This window comes from Lissotriton vulgaris, chromosome 7, assembly GCF_964263255.1.
Source record: "Lissotriton vulgaris chromosome 7, aLisVul1.2, whole genome shotgun sequence".
Taxonomy (NCBI): Eukaryota; Metazoa; Chordata; class Amphibia; order Caudata; family Salamandridae; genus Lissotriton; species Lissotriton vulgaris.
In genome coordinates this window covers 330,618,508-330,642,413 of record NC_141695.1, presented here as the reverse complement: position 1 = coordinate 330,642,413, position 23,906 = coordinate 330,618,508, and the positions used below count along the sequence as shown (strand labels likewise).

The 23,906-nt window shown below is 42.9% G+C and overlaps 1 protein-coding gene across 1 annotated transcript in view; it reads left to right on the top strand.

Annotated features, from left to right (window-relative positions):
- Positions 1-23,906, top strand: part of LOC147701502 (transient receptor potential cation channel subfamily M member 4-like) — a 363,218-nt gene that overhangs the window by 308,879 nt on the left and 30,433 nt on the right. The window contains exons 21-22 of the mRNA XM_086930188.1: positions 20,005-20,186; positions 23,536-23,668. Of these exons, the coding sequence (XP_086786314.1) occupies positions 20,005-20,186; positions 23,536-23,668 (315 nt within the window). The remainder of the gene's footprint in view (positions 1-20,004; positions 20,187-23,535; positions 23,669-23,906) is intronic.

The following is a 23,906-nucleotide window of genomic DNA, read 5'->3' as shown; positions in this document are numbered from 1 at the left end:
CTCTTCCTCTCTTGACACTGCTGCATTCCTTCTACTACCCTTTTACCACCAGTTGATGGGATGCTGGAATACATTTTCCCATTTCTGGCGCTGTCCTTGGGACAGTACCACTTTTAGTCGGTGCTAGATGAATGATTTACACTGTACAGTCAATGGCCACACCTGAGTCTCCAGGCTTCACTCTAATCAGGTAAAGCTTTCAGATTCCGGTTAGTTCAATACAGGCAAGACTCTAAGTCTTCTGTCTGCTCTATGAAGTACAACAAGTGTACGCCGAAGACTGTAGTACTATATTTAAAAACAAAGGCATCTTCAACTGGGGTAGAGCCACAAGAAGTACAGTATGGAACTCGCTTTCTATCATAAGGCAGTAAATCATGCTAACCCTGCCATTTAAAAATCACCAGAAATGATACAGCACATTAAGATGTCTTAGTATTGAGATTGATGGGGACCTACTTTTGTCCGTGTAGCTTAACTTGCTATCCATTTTTTTAATCAAAATGTCTGAGTTCTTGACAGACCATACTTAATTTGAAACTAAGTGCACATTGTGTATTATAAGCAGAGGCTGACAGGCGCAGCACCAAAAGTACTAATTTGCATTTTTAGTTGGCCACGCTAGCTGGAACAGCTAAGTAGGAGTCTGGGAAAACCGTCATGGAGGGAACTGCAAACCAGATAAGTCGGGTTAAACTGGAGGGCTTGTGGACGGCCTGGCATAATATGTCCAAGAAAATGAAGGTCATTACATGACTTTCCAGCAGAGCAGTGATATGCTACTTTCTTTGAGCCACCTCCAGACACATGGGAAGTCTGTTCCGAATCACCACTCCGTAGTACTGAAAAGCACCACCACCAATGGGTTTGCAGCCTTTGCAATCGACGTTGAGGGGATTGGTATCAAAGTTGCTATACTTATCCGAAACAGACTCCCCAAAAACCTGTTGATGACGTTGAGGTTATAGTTGTCAAAGGTCAGATCAGCCTTGTTAGATCCTACGCTGCTGTGGTGCTTGATGTTGCATATTCTGAATTTAAAGATCTCTGTATCAAGGTCTACATGCACAGACATGGTTCTCCGTCGAGGTTGCCACGAGTGGTCTCAAACCTCTTGTGTGACTCACTAAATTACATGCACTTCTCACTATATGGTCAGTAGTCTCTTCTTGAGTCATTATAAATCCACCCGTAGACATCAGGACCTTGGAAGGAGCAGCACTCCCAACAACACATCACTGGAGTTGTGCACTGCGAAGACGAGTTCTCAGAGTAAAAAAGGTACATAAACAGAGCCAAACTCCTTTTCACACATCGAACAAGGCCAATCTTCAAGGAGAATGTTAAACACCAATGGGAAATCACCCGAAGATCTTAATATCCAGAATAACCATTTGCGCCTCCAACAGTGGCTTGTCTCATTGATGGCATCCCTATTGGTGGTGGGGTTCTGTTTGGATAAGCTGCAATGGTTAAGATCTTTACAACTGCATCAGTGACTAGATTCTTCAGTGATCCTTGTGGCATTGGAATATCAAGCGTACCGCAAGCCAATTTTCTCTTTAGGTCATGCCAAGTTGTACTGGTAATGAGAATGCTCCTAACACCGCCTTTGAAGAAAGACTCCATTGTCAGACTAATAAAGGAATACAGGACTCTGCAGTATGAGCTGATGTAATAAAGAACAGCGTATCATCATCCCGGCTCAGTTATGGGCTCAACTATAAGAAACTGTACCCTGCTGACTTTTTGATACATCTACCAGGAAGGTCTATGGCACATACGCCATTTTCATTAAGACACAAAGCATATTCTTCCAAGGCAGAGGAGGCAAATCCTTCCCAGAAGTCTACAAAGGTTGGTTAGTCTTCAGAAGAGTAAACGTGCAGCAGCTAATTAACATGCATTTGCTTATAGATTGTTGTAATACAAGGTGAAAATACACTAATCCTGCTGCCTGAAACTTGCGTGTTTGAGACCTGATGCGGAATATTAGATAACAAGCCTCCATTACATTGGGTACTTTGTTTGCCTCTCGTGTGGTTGACAAAATGCATTACATGAAAACTGAGTCTAAATCTCTGAAGGCAGTCAGGCTTTGAAAATAAAATCACAAAGCCACATCATAAACAAAACTGACACGTTGTGGTAGCAGTACGAGCAGCATACACTGAAGTTCTAATTACCAATAAAAGATTCATCAATTCAGACAAGGAAGAGAAAATACACCCATAGCTGTAGGAGAACCTCCTGCCAACAACTCTGACTAACCAAAAAAATCTAAAGTTCCTTCTGCTACAGAAATGTAAATAGTACCACTATATGTGAATATAGGGAGAATAATGCATTACCATTATTCCTGCTGCTTAAAATGCCCAGAAACAGGTATTCTAACCTTGTTAAGGCATATATAGATAAAAATGCAGGATCCTGGCTTCACTAGCTATTGAAGCAGTGAAGCCAGGGAAGCTGAATGTGTACAATTATCCTCAAGGTTTCTGCTTTCTTGTTGGTTTTCCTCTAACCACTAGCGTCCCGATCTACACAGCTAAATTCGCATATAAAAGTGTTTGTCTGAATTTACCTTTTCTACACCTGCCAAGAATACACAAAGGGATACCGGTCAGGTATATGTGCATTTATATAGATGATGTTATATTTGAACAATGCGAAGTTGCAGTACGTAAGGATGTGGTATTTGTATAGTGCCAACCTAGCGAAAAGGCAGCAGAGCACCGTACAGGTCCAAGACAAGTGTACAGTGAACAAGTGGTAGAAGTAGTAGCTGGTTTAGTAATGTTCATTTAAGAGGTGCATTATTAACTCTTTTCTAAAGTTGAGTTGCATTGGGGTAGTCTTTATGGATCTAGGGAAGGTGTTCCAGATTCGGGGTGCTTTGTGTTTTTTGTTTTCTACATTTCTCAGTGTCCTGGCTGAGGGTGTGCTTAGAGCCACCAGAGATAGTGAGCTTGTCTGCAAGATAGGCAGGGTGATGGATATGATGGCTTTCAGTCAATGGTTCTAGAAACAACTTGATGACCAAACGAGTCTTTGAATATGGCATGGTGGCCCTTCAGTGCAAACCTGCGAAATATGCCATACTGCAAACAAAATAGAAAAATCTTATCTTTGAGGCCAAAGCATCGATTGTAAGAAACAAAAATCATTAAGCAAAACATCGGCTCAAAAAGGTTTGTTTATTGAATTGAGTTTATTAAACAGTCCGCTAAATGTCCACCCAATACTGTACCCCAAAAAACATACAGACAAACACGTCACCATTTTTTAAGGAGAAAATTGGTGGAATTAAAAACACCAGTTACTCAGTCACCTTGTGACCCACACAGAAATGGAACCCACAGAGAAACCTATGACCAAACCAAGTGGGTTCAGAATTGTCTCCCAAGATTAGGCGTGCAGCACCAATGCAAAGCTTGGCGATCTGCCCACTTCATGGGTCCCAAACCATCCACAGCCGTCAAACACAAGTTCATCTGTGATGCACTTCTGATCAAATCTGATAAATGCTTCATTCTCGCGAAGAGTGGTCCTGGAATGCGGATCGGTGATCCACATTATGTGAATCCCTGTTCTCAAATTGCACAGGCTTTCGCTCCAATGTTTTCCAGAGCTACCACATTTTGATGATGGCATGGCCCCATTTCACTAAATAGAAAGGGGTTCTTCTTTGAGCTCAGGAAACTAAGTATGTGTATTTAACCTTTGTGTGTTCTTCGCCTAACATCCCAGTCCATTAATAATCTGGACTGGCGAGGGCAAACATGGTCATTGTAGCTTCGACATGGCCACACAGAAACTGTACCCGTCTGTGCTTCACCTCTCTTAGGCTTAAATAAACTACTAATGGTTTCATTACTGCTGTCCCACAATGGAGGGAAATTTCGTCATCAAACCCCAATCTAGAAGAGTTTAGCTGCTTTAAGTTCTGACATATCAATAGCTAGATCTTACTCTTGAATTTATCGAGATGTCAATGAAGGCATAGAAACTGAGCTCCACAGAACTTTATGGCCATAAAATGTCAACACACAAGTTACTACTTGCTGAGGTACGTGGTTTTGCTAGAGCGCGCAGTTTTACCCAGGTCACCCGAGTTACCAATTCCTTCACACGCACTGGGCCCTTAGCGTGAAAAGACACTATTTATTATTTCACTAATTTTATTGGGTGATCCGGGTGAGGATTTCTCCTCCTGCACGCTGCTAAGAGTAATAAAGTTTGGATTTACCTCTGCTTACCATGCACCTGACTTACCACAGGCACAATTCTTCCGACGGACCTAGAGCTATTAGGGAAAATAGTAGACAGGCCTAACATCCAATACACTTAAAATCAGTAATATACTTTCCACAATTCTGTAAAATGACCACAGACACCTGATGAAGTTAAAATTTTTATATAAGTATTCGAAGAGAAGATGCCAGGATAATAAGCGATACACAGAGTAATATATCAAACATTAAAATCAACACCAATAGGTAGCTTTGTATCAAAAATATGACCATTAGGATATATGGGGAGACTAAAGGTAGGAGTTTTAGAGCAAAACTAGTCACTGCAATTTTATACTAGAACATAGGATTGGGAATGACCTAGAACATGTACTTAACCTAAGTATTTAAGCTATTCTTTGCTAAGTTCACTGCAAACCACTAAAGGAAAGGGGGAAAAACGGGAACATGCTATGGTTTTATAAAATCAATGAGTTCTCTAAAGGATGGGGGGGGGGAGAGAAGGAACCAACTAAAATTCAGACACATATAATTGCAATGGCAATAAAGCAAAAATACAGGTAAGAATGTTTTACCAGTTCGGATAAGAGAGAGAGAAAGAGAGAGAGAGAGAGAGAGAGAGAGACGTAAACCCACAATCTATATTTACCTAGATCAGATTGAAGACCAACCCTGGCCACGGGTCAGTTGGAAAGACGGGGACAGGGACCCTCAGAAAAGGAATGCCAGAATGCGAGCAGGTACAGCTCACGGACAGTAAGGACAGGATACCCCTCAGGTTCAGGTCAAGGACTGGGCCTCCCAGGGTACGACCAACACCCACAGCTTCGGACAGCAACGCCTGCGTTACCCCCTCCTGCAAGTAATCCGCCAGAAACCCCGATTGGATTTTCGAATTCCCCAGCAAAGTGCTTCGCCAGCACTTAGGATTTTCCACCCCTTAGGAGATTGTGGAAAGTATGGACCAAGTGCTCCGCAGCACTTTCAGAATGAGCACCTATTGAGATCGTAGGGTCAGTGACAGGTCTGCTACTCGGACAAGTCGGACAATTTTCCTAAGCTAAACTAGGGTAGTTATACAGTTTGGGGACCCTTAGACCACCCACTAATGTTGCAAGTGACAGTTTCCCACATTGTGATTGGTCAGGAGAGGTGGTGCGGTCTTTACCACCTCCTAGAATTCAGTTTTCACATGTTGATATTCAAATTTGTATACCCGCCCCCCAGGTTCACGTTCCCATGCATAGAATACAGCAGTACAGGACAGTTTTACAATAGGTAGCAACAGTATCGCTTCTTTCAAGGTAAGACTCCGTATTCCCAGCGAGGTTCCAAGGCGCATTGTGCTTCAGGAGCCAGCTGGCTAGGTTTAGCTTCTGCGCAGTTGGAACTTTCTCCGGTCATGTGACGGTGCCCAGCAGAGCCTCAAGCATGGCTCCGCTCATGATCACCCCAGCCCAAAAGACGCGGTACATGAAAAGTAAGCGAAGACAAATTAGAATCATACATAAAATGATCGCACTGTATACCAAGCTAAAACTTAACCAACCCTTACTTTATAATGACTATAGCGTTAAAGATTAATGCGAAAGAATAGATAGGCTAAAAGCTGCTGCAGTAAGCAGAGAGCGTGGTAAGAGACAAGCGGCCATATTTAGCATCAATGCGCATGAGCACAGAATCCCTCCAGAATGCGAGTGCGTCACATCACATGGGTATGACCGACGCATGCGCAGACTGAATTTGCGGCAAAGCAGCCATTTTCAGTGCAAGCTTCGTTAGTACGTGAAAAGACAAACAAGCAAGCATCCTAGGGACACCCGCGTGTAGGGGAAAACACTTTACAAATGACGAACAATGGTGTTAATATTATTATGCAATTATAGACGAGGGTTTTGCATACGAGCAAGGCGCTATGCGTGCGAATCCTTGCTCCATCAATCCCCTCTTTGATGATATTTACTATCATCACTACATGAAGGAAACAGATGCCAACTTTTCTCATTCATTCATATCGTCCATTTCGATTTCAATAAACTTATTGTTTAGTTTTCTTTCAGCTTCTCTATGAGAGTGGTGATTTTTCGCCTTTTTATAAATTGCACTCTTCAGCTCTTCTAATTCTAATTCATCAATGTTTCTTTTCACCCCCCTCGGATTGACTGTATATTTCTTTTTACACCTTTGACATTTGCAGCAGATAAAAATGATCAATACAATCACACCTATTATGACTATTGGCATCAGTATTTTCCACAAAATATTTCTACCTAGATTAGTAAACCAACTACCTATAGAGGAGAGACCTCCAGTCAGTCTCGTCCAGGCACTGTCAACCTCCAATGGTTTGAGTTCTCTTTCCAAATTAGTTATGTTCTTCACATATTGTTTTAATTCGATACTTTTGTCAGGAATGTAGGTGCAACAATGTTGCGCTTTCAGCATTCTACAGACTCCGCCCTCTTTTGCTAATAGGGTGTCAAGGGCAAGACGGTTTTGTAAAACCATTGATCTGATCGCAACCATTTCAGTATTGACCAGCAGGAAACCAGCAGCAGTGTCCGTTGATAACCGGTCCACTACTGTAGACAGTTTGCAGATTCTATGGGTGTTCAGAACTACCCCCATTCCAGGTATCAGTGCACTGAAGATATCACCTACAATTTCGCCTACGCTTTCGCGTCTACTACGCACTAAGCCATTAGTTTCATCATCGCTTCCAGCTGCGTTATTCACATGGTATATTTTCGGGAAAACAATGCCAAAGTAGCAGCTTCCATACCAGTGATCCGGCAATTTGAAATAAGCCTTGTTCCCACATATATAATATATTCCGGGAAACACAGGTTCTGACCCGTTTTTGAAACCCCAACCTCCAATTACCTTATAATTATGTTCACACTCGCTGGAACCGATGAATACATTGTTATAGTACTCTGTCTTTTCCCTATGGATACAAAGTTTCCCCTTTCTTTCAAAATCCAGCAACAAGGCAGGACTGGCTTCGCCTTCTGAGGTGTTGTCCATGTGCTCAGCCCACCTAGGGATTCTATCCTTCTCGTCATTTGCCTTCTTCTGAAACTTTTCTCTCCTTCTGTCTGCCATCTTTATAAACATCTTTTCCTGCTCTTGCAGTGAACAGGTCAGATTGTCTTCTCTTGCTTGATCTAAGTCTATGTTACCTATAGTCAGGAAATATTCTCCCATATAGCGGGTCACATCACTTGTAGTATGTACACGGTTCAAATGTCCTCTAACAGGAAGTTCAGAAAATACTACGTCATCGTTTGAATAATAGTACTGCAAGGTGCTTCTATAGAACAAGCTAGCTAATATACTACAGGAGATTCCATAGGTCAAAGGTAGATGGTGGTATGTCACGCCTTCAGCCACTGAGGTTGGTAGCTTCATGCAGACATAACAGTCCTCTATTTCCATAGCTTCTACATAATGCACTAACAGGTTAGCAAAAACATTTAGATGGGTCCTGTTCTTCATTCTGTGAAAATGTAGTCCATCCTCATCTGGTGCTTCTAAATTAGGTCGTGTGTGTGTCAGTCCTACTCTTTTGTCGCGTCTTTCTAGTCTACGTGGTGTTTCTGCAGTCTGTACAACCCCTACATCTACTGCTTCGGGTTCAGTAGGGGACAAGTTTGGATCTCTACTTATCATAAAGGGCAGAAAAACTGTTAGTCCTATCCACATTACTATTAGCATAGCTACACTACACAAGCATATCTTACAACATGTTTTGAGACACCCACACCGGGATCTCCCAGAGACACTCGGATCAGACATTTTTAGCTTACAGGTGGCTTTTGCTACCCCTCTTCGTTTCTTTGCACCAAAGGCTCACTTCAGGGGTTCTCTTACGGAGGGTCTTCGTCCGAACTCCGATCAGCAATAGACTCGTTGTCACTGTTGCCACTGTGGTGAGGCTCGTCAATCTCCTCCAACACAAAGTACGTCCATTCAGGGCTCCGATACAGTCGGTTCTGTTTCTTTATTCTGTCGCTTTTTCTCAGCGATTTTCCTTGGGCTGCACTTCTTTCACTTTGAGCCCTTTTTCGGTCTTTATCGTTTTCTCCGACTGTCTTTAGTCTGAGCCTTAGTCTCTTGACGTATCTGGGTTCACTTCTTCCTCCGTGCCTCCCAGTGGTTGAGGAGACTTCGCCTTCCTCGTGCACTCTTTTCACTTTTTGATGTGGCACTTCTGTTTCCCTGCCTGTCTGACTAGTTCCAGGTCTTTCGTCTATTTCTTCTGCCTGGTCCCTATTCTGTCCCTGCTCAGATTCAAATCGCACTTTCTTTTTGTTTCTGGTTACTGTTGTTTCCGTTGTCTGAGCACTTTGATCTAGTTCTATCTGTTCCTGTTCATGCTCTTCGATCTCTTCGTTTTCTTCTGCATGAACGTCAACTCTAACTTCTAACTGTCCCTTTCTCGGCTCCGGAGTTTCAGGAGGAGTCTCGAGATCTTGATCTGACCCTACTTGGCCTATGTCCTGATCAGGTGTGTTGTGGCTTTCGTTGACCTGACCTTCTTCTTCTACTCCTGACTCACCTGGACTATCCCACTCACTGTCTAAGTAGGAATATTTCCTTGTTCGTATTGGATCATGAACTGGTTCGTCGGCGGGATACCATTCAACGTCTCGACTTGTGCTCGGCAGTTCGATGTCAGCTAGTTCCGGACCTTCCTCCTCGGAAGTCTCTTCAGCTGTGCTGCCTTCAGCTCCAGTCGCGTTTTCTCCAGATACCCGCTTTGTGTGGCTGGCGTGGATCCACTTCGGTACACCAGCGCACTTCACAGCAGTGGTAGTGACGAGGATCACTTGTCGTCGCTTTCCCCACCTTGGTTTCAAGCAGCTGCTCCGGGTGTGTTTCTTTAACACCACCCAGTCTCCTGGCTGCAGGTTGTGTGCTGGAGTCTTTGGCCACTCGTCTTCAGTCTCTCCAATCTGCTGAGAGAGAGAACGCACTTGGTCACCCAGCTGCTTGCAGTATTCTAGCACCATATCATCAGAAATGCTTAGCAGTTTGTTTCCGGGTACCCATGCCTGGCGCATCACTCTTCCCATCAACACTTCATGGGGACTCAGGCCAGTCTTTCGATTCGGGATACTTCTCAAACTCATCAGCACCAGGGGTAAAGCTTCTATCCAGTTCATTTTTGTGGAATCACACATTTTTCCCAGTCTGGACTTCAGAGTGCCATTTATTTGTTCCACTACCCCAGAAGCCTCTGGGTGGTAGGCACAGTGCAATCTTTGCTTCATTTTGAAGGCTCTACAGAGTTCCAATAGGACATCGTTGGCAAAATGCCCACCTTGGTCTGTTTCGATCGTCTCTGGGATCCCATACCTAGGTATCAACTCCCTGAGCAACAATTTGGCTGTGGTGACAGCGTCATTTTTCTTAGCTGGATACGCTTCCACCCACCTGGAGAATAGACATACTACGACTAAGACATATCTATATCCTTTGCATCTGGGCATGGTTATGAAGTCTGCCTGCATTCTAACGAAGGGACCTACTGCCTTTCCAATAGTACTCTGTTTCACTACTGTCTTCTTTCCTGCATTGAATTGCTGACACACTAGGCACCTCTGGCAAAGCCTTTCCGCCTGGTCCCTGAACTTTGAATTACAGAACACCTGTTCAAACACCCGACACATTGCGTCTCTTCCCATATGTGTTGGCTCATGTATCATTCTGACCATGGGGTCTATCAGACTATCAGGCAGTACAGGCACCCCATCCGGACTTACCACCACACCATCCTCTCGCAATTCGCATTCCTTTGCGGCCCACCTGCCTTTTTCTTGCCTGTCTGTTGCTTGTTGTATCTCTTTTAATTCTTCCCACGTTGACACATTATCAAACAACATAAGTTGGCAGCTGGTTCCATCCCACCGGGCAATTTGTAGGGACATCTGGTGACGGGCACAAAATTGTGCAATTTGGTCAGCGTACCTATTACCGGCAGTCACATCATCATTTCCAGATCTGTGAGCCGCACACTTGACCACAGCCAATTCTTTGGGTAATTGGATAGCTTCAAGTAATTCATGCACCACCTTCCCATTTCGGATAGGTGTGCCTGAGGAAGTCATGAATTCTCTTTGTAACCACAATTGGCCGAAGTCATGAACAACCCCGAAACAGTACTGACTGTCTGTGTAAACAGTAATTCTTTTGTTCTTTCCCCTCTTGCATGCTCGAGTTAACGCGATGAGCTCCGCCACTTGTGCAGATTTCACCTCGCGCATGTAAGATGCCTCGACGACTCCTGTCAGTGTAACCACAGCATAGGCAGCACTCAGACTCCCACTTTCATGTCTCAAACACGAGCCATCCACAAACATTGTTTTATCCCCGTCCCGTAGTGCTATTTCACGGATGTCAGGACGGGGCTTGGTGCTATATTCAGTCAGATCGATGCAATTATGTTCCCCGTCCTCATCAGATTCTGCATCCAGAGGAACAGGTAACAGTGTCGCAGGATTTAGGACATTGCACCGGGAAATAGTTACATTTTCAGCACCAATCAAAATTCTCTCATACTTAGTCAGCCGACTAGGTGTGAGGTACTGGGTCTTAGTTCTAGTCAGTAGGATGACAACAGAGTGAGGAACATAGACAGTGACGGGATGTCCCATGACAATGCTCTCACTCTGTTCTAGACTGACACAAGTAGCAGCAACGGCTTTTAAGCAGCCAGGCAGTCCAGCGGCCACTGGGTCTAAGGTGGCCGAAAAGTAGGCTACTGGTCGTCTGACTGATCCGTGCCCCTGGGTCAGGACTGAAAGAGCACAATTTTCTCTGGTGTCACAGAACAGTTCAAAGGGTTTAGTGTACTCAGGCATACCCAATGCCGGTGCGGTACATAGACAGTTTCTCAGAGTTACCCAAGCATTCATGCTCTCACTGTCCCAGTGGACGGGGTCTTCCACTCCTTTCTTTGTCATATTTATCAGGGGTCGGGCTAGAGCCGCAAACCCTACAATCCATTGTCTGCAGTAACCCACAACTCCCAAGAACATTCTCACTTCTTTCTGGGTGGTGGGCAGTTCCATTGCTTTAATTATTTTGATCCTTTCGGTAGTGACCTTCCTGATTCCCTTTTCTATCTGGTGCCCCAGATATTTTACTGAGTTTTTACAGAATTGTAATTTGTCAGGCGACACTTTATGTCCTCCTTTTCCTAGGTGATTCAGCAAGGCAATTGTGTCAGTGACACAGTCAGACTGGGTTTTAGATGCCACTAACAGGTCATCTATGTACTGCACCAAAACAGACTCTCTTGGCAGCACTAGGGATTCAAGGCACTTTTTCAGTATCTGGTTGAAAATCGATGGACTTTCAGTGTACCCTTGAGGGACACGATTCCAGACATAGATATGACTGTCAAATTCAAAACTGAAAAGGAACTTGCTTTCTGGGTGCAATGGGATGGAAAAGAATGCGTGGCACAGATCGATGACAGTGAACCATTCTGCGTTCCAAGGAATCTGGTAGAGTATCACTGCAGGGTTGGGTACAATAGGACAGCAAGGCACAACAATTTGGTTTACCTTGCGCAAATCTTGCACCACCCGGTACTTCCCACTAGGCTTTTTGATCCCAATGATAGGCGAATTACAGGGGCTGCTCAGCACTTCTTCTATTATTTCTGCTTCCAACAGCCTCGTGACTTCAGTCGCTACTCCTGCCTTCACTTCTGCACTCATTTTGTACTGTCTGGTTTTGGGGTATACAGCATTTGTTTTTATTGCTATTTTAACCGGGTCCACATTTGCCATCAGGCCTACATCTTTTCCCGTGAAATCCCACACTTCAGGTACTACTCTTAGCTGGAGTTCCTCAGGTAAATCCTCAATTGTCAAAGGCTTGATATCAGCATCTTGTCTGACTAACATCAGTTTGTACAGGCCATCTTCATCGGGGGTCTGAATTTCAATGCCATTTGGTGTGCAGTAAATGGTACAACGCATCTTGCACAACAAATCACGTCCCAGTAGATTTACAGGGCTGGAATCACAGACCACAAATCTGTGCATTTCCTTGAAATTTCCTATGGAAATCTCCATGGGTTCAGTTACAGGGGTACGTATTATCTGATTCGAGACTCCCACTACTTGGATCGCTTCTCCCGAGAGGGGTAGGTTAGGAACATCCACTGTTCTTACAGTAGATCTGGTAGCACCAGTGTCCAACAGAAAGGTGACGTCTTTTCCTTCAACCTTTCCTTCAATGTATGGTCCAGTCTGGTCTACCGGTAAGGAGGCGCCAAGTACGCACTCCTCATCCTCCCCTCTCAGGCCCCGTCAATCTTGATCTTCACAAAGGAAGGTATCACTTAGCAAGTACTGTGGAATGACTGCATTTCTTTCACTCTCAACCTCCCATACTTCCGCCCTCTCATTCTGCTGACCCTGACTCTTAAAATTCTGTCTAGGAGCGCGAGGTACTGGAGGTAATTTTACCTGTTGCTGGGTTTTTCTTGTCCCCTCTTTCGGCACCTGTGGATTTAAACCATTTACAGGGGCATTACCAGCCTGTAGGTGTGGACACTCGTCTCTCCAATGCCCCATCTGGCCGCACCCATGGCACGGAAACTTTTTCATGGCCTCTTCACGACTCATTTTAGGTCTGGGCTTTCCTCCCCCCCCAGAATTGGTATTCGGAACATTATTATCAGAAGTAATTTTACTTAACTGTTTTTCTTGCTGTTCAGCTAATTTTACCTGAGCCCACATCACTTTCTCCTTGAGGGCTTTCTTTTTATTTTCGATTTCATCTTCGCAGTATTTTGCATATTTCAGGACATCATCTATTGGTTTCCCCTGCCAACTGATTTTGTTATCTCGAATCCATTGTGAGATTTCAGGCCTTAATCCTAGCACAAACCTATAACTGAAATGCGTCATGTCTTTCATGTCTACATTATCGATACCACTGTAAGTTTTGAATACCTGCAGTAACCTTTCATAAAATGAATGCACTGTTTCATCCCGTTCTTGGGTGGTTCTATCTATTCTGGTCCAATCTGTTTCCTTTGCTGGCACCTTTTTCTTAAGGTACTGTATGACCTGGTCATATTTCCTCATTACATCCGGTGAAGGGGCCCCCGTTCTCTCATCTCTGGGATATTCATCATTTGGCCAATCAATTTCTATCTTACATTCGGTCCATAGATCTACAGGGACCACAATGTCGAAAAACCCATCCAGGTCTTTCAGCAGACATTTCTGAACTTTTATGAAACGTTCCACCTGTCTGTACCAGTCAACTGGTTTCTCACGTAGTTTCGGGAAGTCGTTTGTAAATGACACAATGTCTTGTCTGGACCAAGGGACATGGACATATTTTCCTCCCGGGACCTCTCTCATGGGGCACAATTTTTCTGTTGGGGTTACTTCTTTTAATACGAATTCTGAAGTTACGGACCCAGCCCTGCTGCCTTCCTTTTTCTTTGCCCACCTGGTTCTCCATTTTCCCACTTCGCCCCATTTCTGCAAGATTTTCAACAATTCTCTTACTTGGATCTGTTTTCCCATCACATTCAGGCTTTCTAAATCCTTGTCTGAGAAGTCTACTCTGTAAGGTTTCTGGAGAATTTTTGAGCGACTAACATCAACTCCCATTTCTGTGGCGGCATCCATTATCTTTTCATGGAGCACCCTAGCACTCCGGGTAAGATTTTTACTGATGAATAGTAACTCTTCTTCATTATACGAGCTCAGGCGCTCAACTCCCACATTCCCAGCCATCATTTCTTCTATTTCTATTCTTAATTTATATATTTCCAATGCTTTAGTTTGGGGAGCGGTCTCCTTCTCTATCTCCTTTGTCCATCTGTCTAATTCTTCAGGGGAGACTAAAGAGGCGTTCCTAATTCCAGATGCACTTTCAATCACCACTTCCCTTTGCCTGGGCTGACTTCTTGTCCCTACTACACTGGCCCTTGACTCCCTTATGGGCAGATCCATCAAACTTCCAGATTCACACTCACTTTCCTGATCTTCATCTATGAATACTTCCTTCCTCGGGGTCTGGAAGCTAGGAGTAGGCAGTATTGGGGTGATAACAGGAGGAAGGGGACTAGTCAAGTCATTTTTGTACATTGGGATAGCAGGACCAATAGTTACCGGAATGGTCAAGGCCTCAGGATGGGGATGCATCTGGGCAATGGTTCTGACTAATTCCTCTCGCTGTTTAGTCAGGGCTTCTCTCTCCTTTTCCTGCAACCCCCTTCCAGCAGAGTTGCCATGCAATACCTGAGGTACTAAGGACGGATAGATATTCGGGGCAGTCGGGGCAACCAATCGAGGGGGACTTTCCCCGAATGGCTGATAATTCGGGACTGTGGGCTTAGGTCTGCAAAACTCATCCCTTCCACTATATTTACTGCTTGTAGCTGTCCCGTCTGAATCACTTTCCCTCCTACTTCGGGGGTAATTGGTAACAGAGTTTTGGGAATGCGCCGAATCTGATTCTGCTACGTAGGGAGGTGGATCCTTCATTAACAAGTCTTCCAGATGTTCATCTTCCATATCCCCCATAGGTGCTAGGTGATGGGTCTTTTCTTTACATTTTCCTCTTTTCTCCTCTAATACCCCCATCATGGGGAACAGCCCTTCAGTTAACATAGACTGCCTCCACTGTTTCATTTTCTGCTCTTTGGTTGGCGTTGGAAGTCTGGGATACCACTTACTCACTCCCTTATCCATTCGTGGTTTATCTCGCTCTGCAGCCTCAATTTCCCATTCCTCCAAAGCTTCGTACTGGGTCAACCTAGGTCTAGGGTGTAATTCGTTCATGCGGGTCCTTAAGTTAAACAGGATCCGACCATTAAATGTACCTTCAACAGGGAATGCTAGGACTCCGTCATCTACAGTATACTTTGCCCAATTTTCTAGCCAGACACAAGTGTGATACCCTTTATCAAACAACATGAAAGAGGCAGGGGTATTTGGCGGGGGAATGAGTACGCCTTCCCTCGTTCTAATGGGCTTGTCAGTTTTGAAAAAATTCTTTACTTTATCCGAGAATGACAATTTTCTCTTTATTCCATACATCATGTGCGGTCTACCTCGTAAAGTCTGCTCCTTATAAAATCCTAGGTATTTTGGATTTGGTATGAAATCTGGATACCACATACAACTCTCCAGATTCGCTTCTATCTCGGCTGGATTAATTTTGTTTACCTTTGTGCTTCCAATGCTAGCGCGATTTTTATTTCGCACCACCCAATCAGGTCCGAGAATACAACTACGGTTAACCAATGGGTGCGCGGCCTTTTCGCAAGACAGAGTCTCACGCTTCGGCACTCACCCCTCCTTTACAAATTCAGCTCCGCTACCTTGACCAATACTAGCGCGGCACGAAGTGACGTCAGAGCAGCTCTCCGACTGACTCCCTCCTTCACAAGGTAACGGAAACTTTTTACTCTCTCTAAAGTGCGAGTGCAAGTTTTAGTCAATAACACACAACGTTTGCCACTATGTCTGAGTGTTCTAAAGAGAGAAAAGACTTTTCTTTCGCTACTAGTAAACCACTTCTGTCTACTTTTCATTCACTCTGGATAGACTTCTTTGCCTGTCCCTTCACACTAGTAAATCTAGAACCCGTTATTCTTCTGACTCATCCACCTTGATCGGGGATATGTACTGAGCCAGGATTTCACCAGCGAACTATTTTACTTACCAGACAAGCCTCGGAGACCCTACTACTCCTTCCGTATGCGACCCTTACTAGGTGATATCGCAATGAAAGTTTTATAATGGACTCGTAGCTATCATTCACTCCAGAAACAAAAAGGTCCTAATTAGTGCTTCCAGTTATCCTTAACCCTGCACTAATACTTCAAACTTAGTGACTTCAACAGCTAACCGGATTCTACTCACCGTTAGCTAAAATACTTCCCCGGGGATTCGGACTACACTGAACATTTACAAACAATTCTGGGTTAATTCAACATGCAATATTTATAGCAGTAATGCAAAATCATGTACATTTATATATATAAAAAACACATTTCATAAATTTTGAAAAAATACAGTAGAAATCAGCAGCACGTTTTATTTTCACGGTTTGTTTATGCCTATCCTGTCTACCTAATCTAATTAGTCCAAACCATCCTCTGCTACCAGAAATTACTGCTAGAGCGCGCAGTTTTACCCAGGTCACCCGAGTTACCAATTCCTTCACACGCACTGGGCCCTTAGCGTGAAAAGACACTATTTATTATTTCACTAATTTTATTGGGTGATCCGGGTGAGGATTTCTCCTCCTGCACGCTGCTAAGAGTAATAAAGTTTGGATTTACCTCTGCTTACCATGCACCTGACTTACCACAGGCACAATTCTTCCGACGGACCTAGAGCTATTAGGGAAAATAGTAGACAGGCCTAACATCCAATACACTTAAAATCAGTAATATACTTTCCACAATTCTGTAAAATGACCACAGACACCTGATGAAGTTAAAATTTTTATATAAGTATTCGAAGAGAAGATGCCAGGATAATAAGCGATACACAGAGTAATATATCAAACATTAAAATCAACACCAATAGGTAGCTTTGTATCAAAAATATGACCATTAGGATATATGGGGAGACTAAAGGTAGGAGTTTTAGAGCAAAACTAGTCACTGCAATTTTATACTAGAACATAGGATTGGGAATGACCTAGAACATGTACTTAACCTAAGTATTTAAGCTATTCTTTGCTAAGTTCACTGCAAACCACTAAAGGAAAGGGGGAAAAACGGGAACATGCTATGGTTTTATAAAATCAATGAGTTCTCTAAAGGATGGGGGGGGGGGAGAGAAGGAACCAACTAAAATTCAGACACATATAATTGCAATGGCAATAAAGCAAAAATACAGGTAAGAATGTTTTACCAGTTCGGATAAGAGAGAGAGAAAGAGAGAGAGAGAGAGAGAGAGAGACGTAAACCCACAATCTATATTTACCTAGATCAGATTGAAGACCAACCCTGGCCACGGGTCAGTTGGAAAGACGGGGACAGGGACCCTCAGAAAAGGAATGCCAGAATGCGAGCAGGTACAGCTCACGGACAGTAAGGACAGGATACCCCTCAGGTTCAGGTCAAGGACTGGGCCTCCCAGGGTACGACCAACACCCACAGCTTCGGACAGCAACGCCTGCGTTACCCCCTCCTGCAAGTAATCCGCCAGAAACCCCGATTGGATTTTCGAATTCCCCAGCAAAGTGCTTCGCCAGCACTTAGGATTTTCCACCCCTTAGGAGATTGTGGAAAGTATGGACCAAGTGCTCCGCAGCACTTTCAGAATGAGCACCTATTGAGATCGTAGGGTCAGTGACAGGTCTGCTACTCGGACAAGTCGGACAATTTTCCTAAGCTAAACTAGGGTAGTTATACAGTTTGGGGACCCTTAGACCACCCACTAATGTTGCAAGTGACAGTTTCCCACATTGTGATTGGTCAGGAGAGGTGGTGCGGTCTTTACCACCTCCTAGAATTCAGTTTTCACATGTTGATATTCAAATTTGTATACCCGCCCCCCAGGTTCACGTTCCCATGCATAGAATACAGCAGTACAGGACAGTTTTACAATAGGTAGCAACAGTATCGCTTCTTTCAAGGTAAGACTCCGTATTCCCAGCGAGGTTCCCAGGCGCATTGTGCTTCAGGAGCCAGCTGGCTAGGTTTAGCTTCTGCGCAGTTGGAACTTTCTCCGGTCATGTGACGGTGCCCAGCAGAGCCTCAAGCATGGCTCCGCTCATGATCACCCCAGCCCAAAAGACGCGGTACATGAAAAGTAAGCGAAGACAAATTAGAATCATACATAAAATGATCGCACTGTATACCAAGCTAAAACTTAACCAACCCTTACTTTATAATGACTATAGCGTTAAAGATTAATGCGAAAGAATAGATAGGCTAAAAGCTGCTGCAGTAAGCAGAGAGCGTGGTAAGAGACAAGCGGCCATATTTAGCATCAATGCGCATGAGCACAGAATCCCTCCAGAATGCGAGTGCGTCACATCACATGGGTATGACCGACGCATGCGCAGACTGAATTTGCGGCAAAGCAGCCATTTTCAGTGCAAGCTTCGTTAGTACGTGAAAAGACAAACAAGCAAGCATCCTAGGGACACCCGCGTGTAGGGGAAAACACTTTACAAATGACGAACAATGGTGTTAATATTATTATGCAATTATAGACGAGGGTTTTGCATACGAGCAAGGCGCTATGCGTGCGAATCCTTGCTCCATCAGTTTCATCAGTCGCTTCTTGCATTGGGTTGTCAACCAATATATCAGTCAAAGTGGACAGAAAATACCTGACCCCAGACAGCCAGCATTCAAATTTTTATACCTAAGAAATCACTGTCAACCGCTTGTCTTTAAAATATAAAAATGATCATCTTTAAATCACTGTGATGTCTTCATGCATGATACCGGTTTGATGAAAATAACATTTCTGTCGTCTCTGCATCATCACAGATATTTTGTTCATGATTGCATCCTCCTGATTTTCAAAGCTGCCAGCCCTCTGTCCTCGGTTATCTTTTGCAGCTAATTATTTTTTTCCCATAGCATGATTGCCAACGTAGGCCCATGTTGATGCAAACAGGCTACATTGCCAACATTTTCAAGGCAGCCATATGGCAATCTGCTCACTTTTCCGCTAACACTATTGCCTGCAGACCTGATATTCGAGTATGTCAATGCGTGCTGAGTGGGCATTCAGGTTAATTGTTGAACCTCCATGTTGGTCATTGATTTTCAGACTATAAGATTTTTTGATGAGGAGGAACACACCATTTTTCTGCAGCTGGTCCTCTTTAGTGGATGTTTTCTTTATATGTGCTAAATGTTGTAACTCTCCATCATCGTAGATGACGTTTTGCTGTGCCAGTTCTACAACTGCTCGAGAGCTAAAAAGAGGAGTACTTTGCACCAACTTACTGATGAAAATGGGTTAAGATCAATCAAACAATTCCTGCTTGATGCCAAGAAGTTTGTAAAGAAGCAAAAAGTTATTAAAGGTTTGTGTGTGAAATCATCTCACAGAAGGGCTGATATTATAATAAACATGAGATGATGTATAAGAAACTGAAGCAGGGAAACTTTATTAGAGGTAAATAAAAATTTTTGTTCTTTTATTGGGTGATTTTTTCATTTGTTATGTATGTGTCGCAAAACTTGAACGTGGGAAAAACCCCTGCTCAGCAGCCATGTTGGGGATGTCGCTGGTACATTGAGTTAGTGCAAGGAGGCCTGCCTTTTAATAACTGCAGCTGAGGAGTCGAGTATGCAACCAATCAATCTGGTTTCTTGTAAAGCATGACTATTCACCTGTTAGGGTCTCAAGGCGCTGAGTGGGGGGGAAGGGGTGCATCTGCGGTTAAGTCATAGAGCCACCTCTTGAGGTCCTTCCTCTATTCACTCTATGCAGACTGCGGTGCCTTCACATGCAGATATTCTGGGATTACATTATATGCACAGTGCTTCACAATGTGGGGTTGACCACTGGCTCTCTCTACTCCATAGTTAGCACATTTTAAAAGTGCTAAAAGCACAGAAAATATGTTTATAAGGAAATACATGGCTGATCTGATAATGTAATGTTGATTAATAGAGAAGTTATTTTTTAGCACAACACATTTTCCTTAATATTCTTTACCAGTTATGTATGTGTGATTATGTTTGTGTATTGTTTGTAACAATCTCCTTTATTTCTTCTTTCAGTTACACATTCTCGAAGGTTCAAGGGAACAGCGACATCTACTGGAAATTCCAGCGTTACAATTTGATTGTGGAGTATCACAACCGACCTGCATTGGCGCCCCCCTTTATCATAATTAGCCACATCCACACCTTCATCAAACGCAAGATCCGCAAAGTAGAGTCCATGAAGATCAGACACTTCAGTGAGTAGCGCCTTGACAGCTCTTTCTGGGTTCAGGCAGAGGGATATTACTCGACCATCTATGAGAAAATGGAGATCGTCAAATATCACTCATTTTAGCGTGTTGAATATATATCATTTATTCAATTGAGAGGGGGTGGGGTAGTGGATATTTCTCTAAAACTAGATAATTGAAATAAACTTACCACACATGCTGCTAGTGCTGCTCCAGAAGAGTCCACAATACTTTAGTGATGAGCTTCATGTAAGTCCAACTCAGAGATCCAGAGCAGGGGACTGCCTGCAATGAGATCTAAATGAAACAACTGCACTCCGAAATCGCTAGTGTTCCCACAACTGAAAAAAAAAGAATTTATTGAAATTACACAGCTATACTGTTGCAAACTTGACAGAAAAATTGTCCAAAAATTAAAAATCTAACTAATAGAGCTCTAGTTTTTCACTAGGAAAATATATTGAATATTAAATAATTGTTTAACTTTTAAATCATCAATTAACTTTTGTAATTAACGTTTCAACTTTATTCTTACATTTCATATAACCTTGGTATAAATACTTTAAGGTTGTGTAATAATTTTTTATCTGAAAATTGCATTGTTCCAAACTATTAAATAATGTTCTAACTTTTTAAATTGATAAACCCAACTTTCTCTGACTTCCCAAAGTTGTTTGCTTATCAAAACATAGGATAGTGCAGAAAAGAACATGAAGAGATAACCAACAGCTAGAAACCACAAGTGCTAATCCAAATGTAGTTTGAACACAAACGTTTTCAGTTTGTTTTCTTCGAAATTGATGTACTGTTTCTGAATATCTCAAATCAACCGGGAGATTATTCAACATTGTTGGTGCCGCCCCTGATCAGTATCTTTGTGTTCTATACTTCTTAGTTTCTAAGTGTAGGTTTTGGAGGCTTCTCAGGTTTCTTCTTTTCCCTGATACGTTGAGGCCAACGTGAAAAAGTTATTGGAGATATCAATCTTCATAACTAATGCAGATTAGGTTGCATTTAAACCTGGCTTCCAATAATAGCCAGTGCACTACAGAAATGTGGTCGTATTTTTTGTACCTGATATCAACCTCCCCACTGAATGAAGACCAATAATCAATTGGTATGTTTAAGGTAAAAAGTCAAACTTCAGTTAACTTCTATATCATTTGTATTTGTTTTGTGTCAAAGCTACAAATTCATCACATTTGCTTTCTAAATGGGATAGATGGATTGCCTTGGTGTAAGAAACTGGTTACAGGTTGGTGAGGTGGGGTGAAACCCTACTCAAGTAAGAACCACAATCCTAGTCAGGGTGAAGTCACTCACAAGCAAACCCTTAATTTACCTGTGCCCAACTGTCTGGTAGCTTGGCACAGAGCAGTCAGGCCTAACTCAGAGGCAATGTGTAAAGTACTAGTGTAACACTTCAAGCAGTAACACAGTGAAAGCACACCACAGAAGAACTCCACACCAGTTTAGAAAAAAATAGTATTTTTTAATAAATAAAAAAAGACCAGAATTACAAAAATCCCCAATCAGTTGAAGATAAGATATGAAACTTTAAGAAGTTCAGCAAAAAGTTTGGGGAAAGACCACCCTAAGACTGACGGGTCTAAAACTGAGGGCAGCCAAATTGAGTCTCACCAGATTGAAAGATTCCTTGTGTGGGTTTAAGGCATGGCACATTTTTGATTACATTACTCTAACCTTAGATGAGATCACCATTTCCGTGTAAAGTTTTCTAAACAATTTTAAGGATGAGAATAGGTTAGGTGTCTTTGATGTTTTCCACAACATTTCCAGTTTCTTGACGTCTCTTCCCATGTTAAACAGTACATCAGAGAACAATGTTTTTCTTTTTAATTATAGCCTTTGCTTTTTTGGCAGGTGTAATTAAATCTATTGTGTTTAGGACAGTTCTGTTGTATCTGACAAATGTTTCATCTCTGTCTTTAGACATGAAGGTATATTTTAGGTTATTAACTTCCATTGACCACTCGAGATCAAAAACCCATTTAAAGTGCCTTTTCATTAGTGACAGAAGGTGAGTGTGCTTAGGACGGAGGGCAGAAGACCATATGAGAAGTAGAATTAATAAGTGAGCAGACTAGTCCACTTCGATTAGGCTTACATAGTCTATCCTGTCTGCTTGGTACATTGTCTCTTCACAATGGGTGTAAGAATTAGAGAAGTGAATATGTTTGTGTTGAGAGAGTATCATTTTAGTGCATTTGTAGAAATTATCCAGGCAGCTAAGCGGATTTCACATTTTGTTGTTAACATTTTAACACACTGCAACTTGCTTGTGAAAATTAGTACCGCCCCACCGCCAATGTTTTGTTCCCGGTCTTCTGTCAATATGTTGTAGCCAGGGGGAACGCAACAGTGTAATACAGATGGCGATTGAGAAATCAAACAAGTTTCAGTTGGGAATAGGCAATCTAAATGTAAGTTTGCTATAGTAACAGCAACAGAGGTGTTGTGCATAAGCAGAGCAGCAGTTATATATGCAAACTTTTAGGATATACGTATTGATCGGTTTAATAGAGGGATGTTTACATCACTAAAACAATATACGAAGATGGCATGAGTCCTGATTTGCATAGGTGAATTGTGATAAGCCTGATTTCACCTTTGATGGTGGGTATTGGGAGGTTGGCCAAACACACAGTGGGGGAGGATGCTTGTTGTGATCGGCCCACAGTGCGGGATGAAGCCAGGGGTGCATGCTCTGGAAACAATTTGGCAATCCAGTAAAATTAGTCACTACATGTAGTTATGAGAAGTAAACTTTATTTAAAAGTTTTGAAAATGTTTTAGGTGTTTGGTAAATTCCCATGTTTTTGTAATATATTTCCTAGGAGTGACACGATTTTCTCTATAGTTTACATATGAGACTTTTATACAGTCATGGGAAATTATGCCTGGGTACAAACAAGTTAGCACATCTCTGCTCAAGGTATTCAATGATGAACAATATTTTTCCAGGTATCTTGAGTCATCATACATGCCACATATTGGTGCGTCTTCTCAGCAGTAGTTTGGAAAGTCACTCATAATTGAATCTCCTTACTCGCATAGACGAGTAATGCACAGATAGTGAGAGTGGTATGTATTTTGTTTATAACCTCCTATTATGGGAAGTAGATACGGAACATCAAAAAAAGTTGTTGAAACATTCAAACTTCAGTCTTGGTGAATTAGATGATAGAGGAATGGATCTTATCCCTAAAATGGAACTAGCGGAGGTAAAATGCCTTGTATTGAGCAGTACATGATAGGATATTGTAGGCTGGTGTTTAGGAGCCAAATCGAGTTTATATGCACTGAAATCCGTTTTTCTCATCTTATTCCTCAGTGTTGAAATTGGAAGAACCCCAGGACAGCCGTTTGCTTACATGGGAGGCCGTCCAGAAAGAGAACTACCTGCTAAACGTGGCCAAGCTAAAGAGGGACAGCGACACAGAGCGACTCCGGCGGACATCTCAGAAGTAAGGTCTGAGTAGTGGGTGCCGAGATAGAGGGGGGTTCAGCAAGCATGAGCTATAGAGAACTCTCTGTTCCCACTGCAGCAAGAAAGCGCATAATGCATAAGTTACAACATTCAGGCCTATCATGCCGCTGCCTATTATGCTAGACCTGAAGGTCATGTGCTAATGATGCATCCCCTGGCCACAGGAGGATGCTGGCCTAGCAGATTATAATGTGATGACATTGCCAAAGGGAACA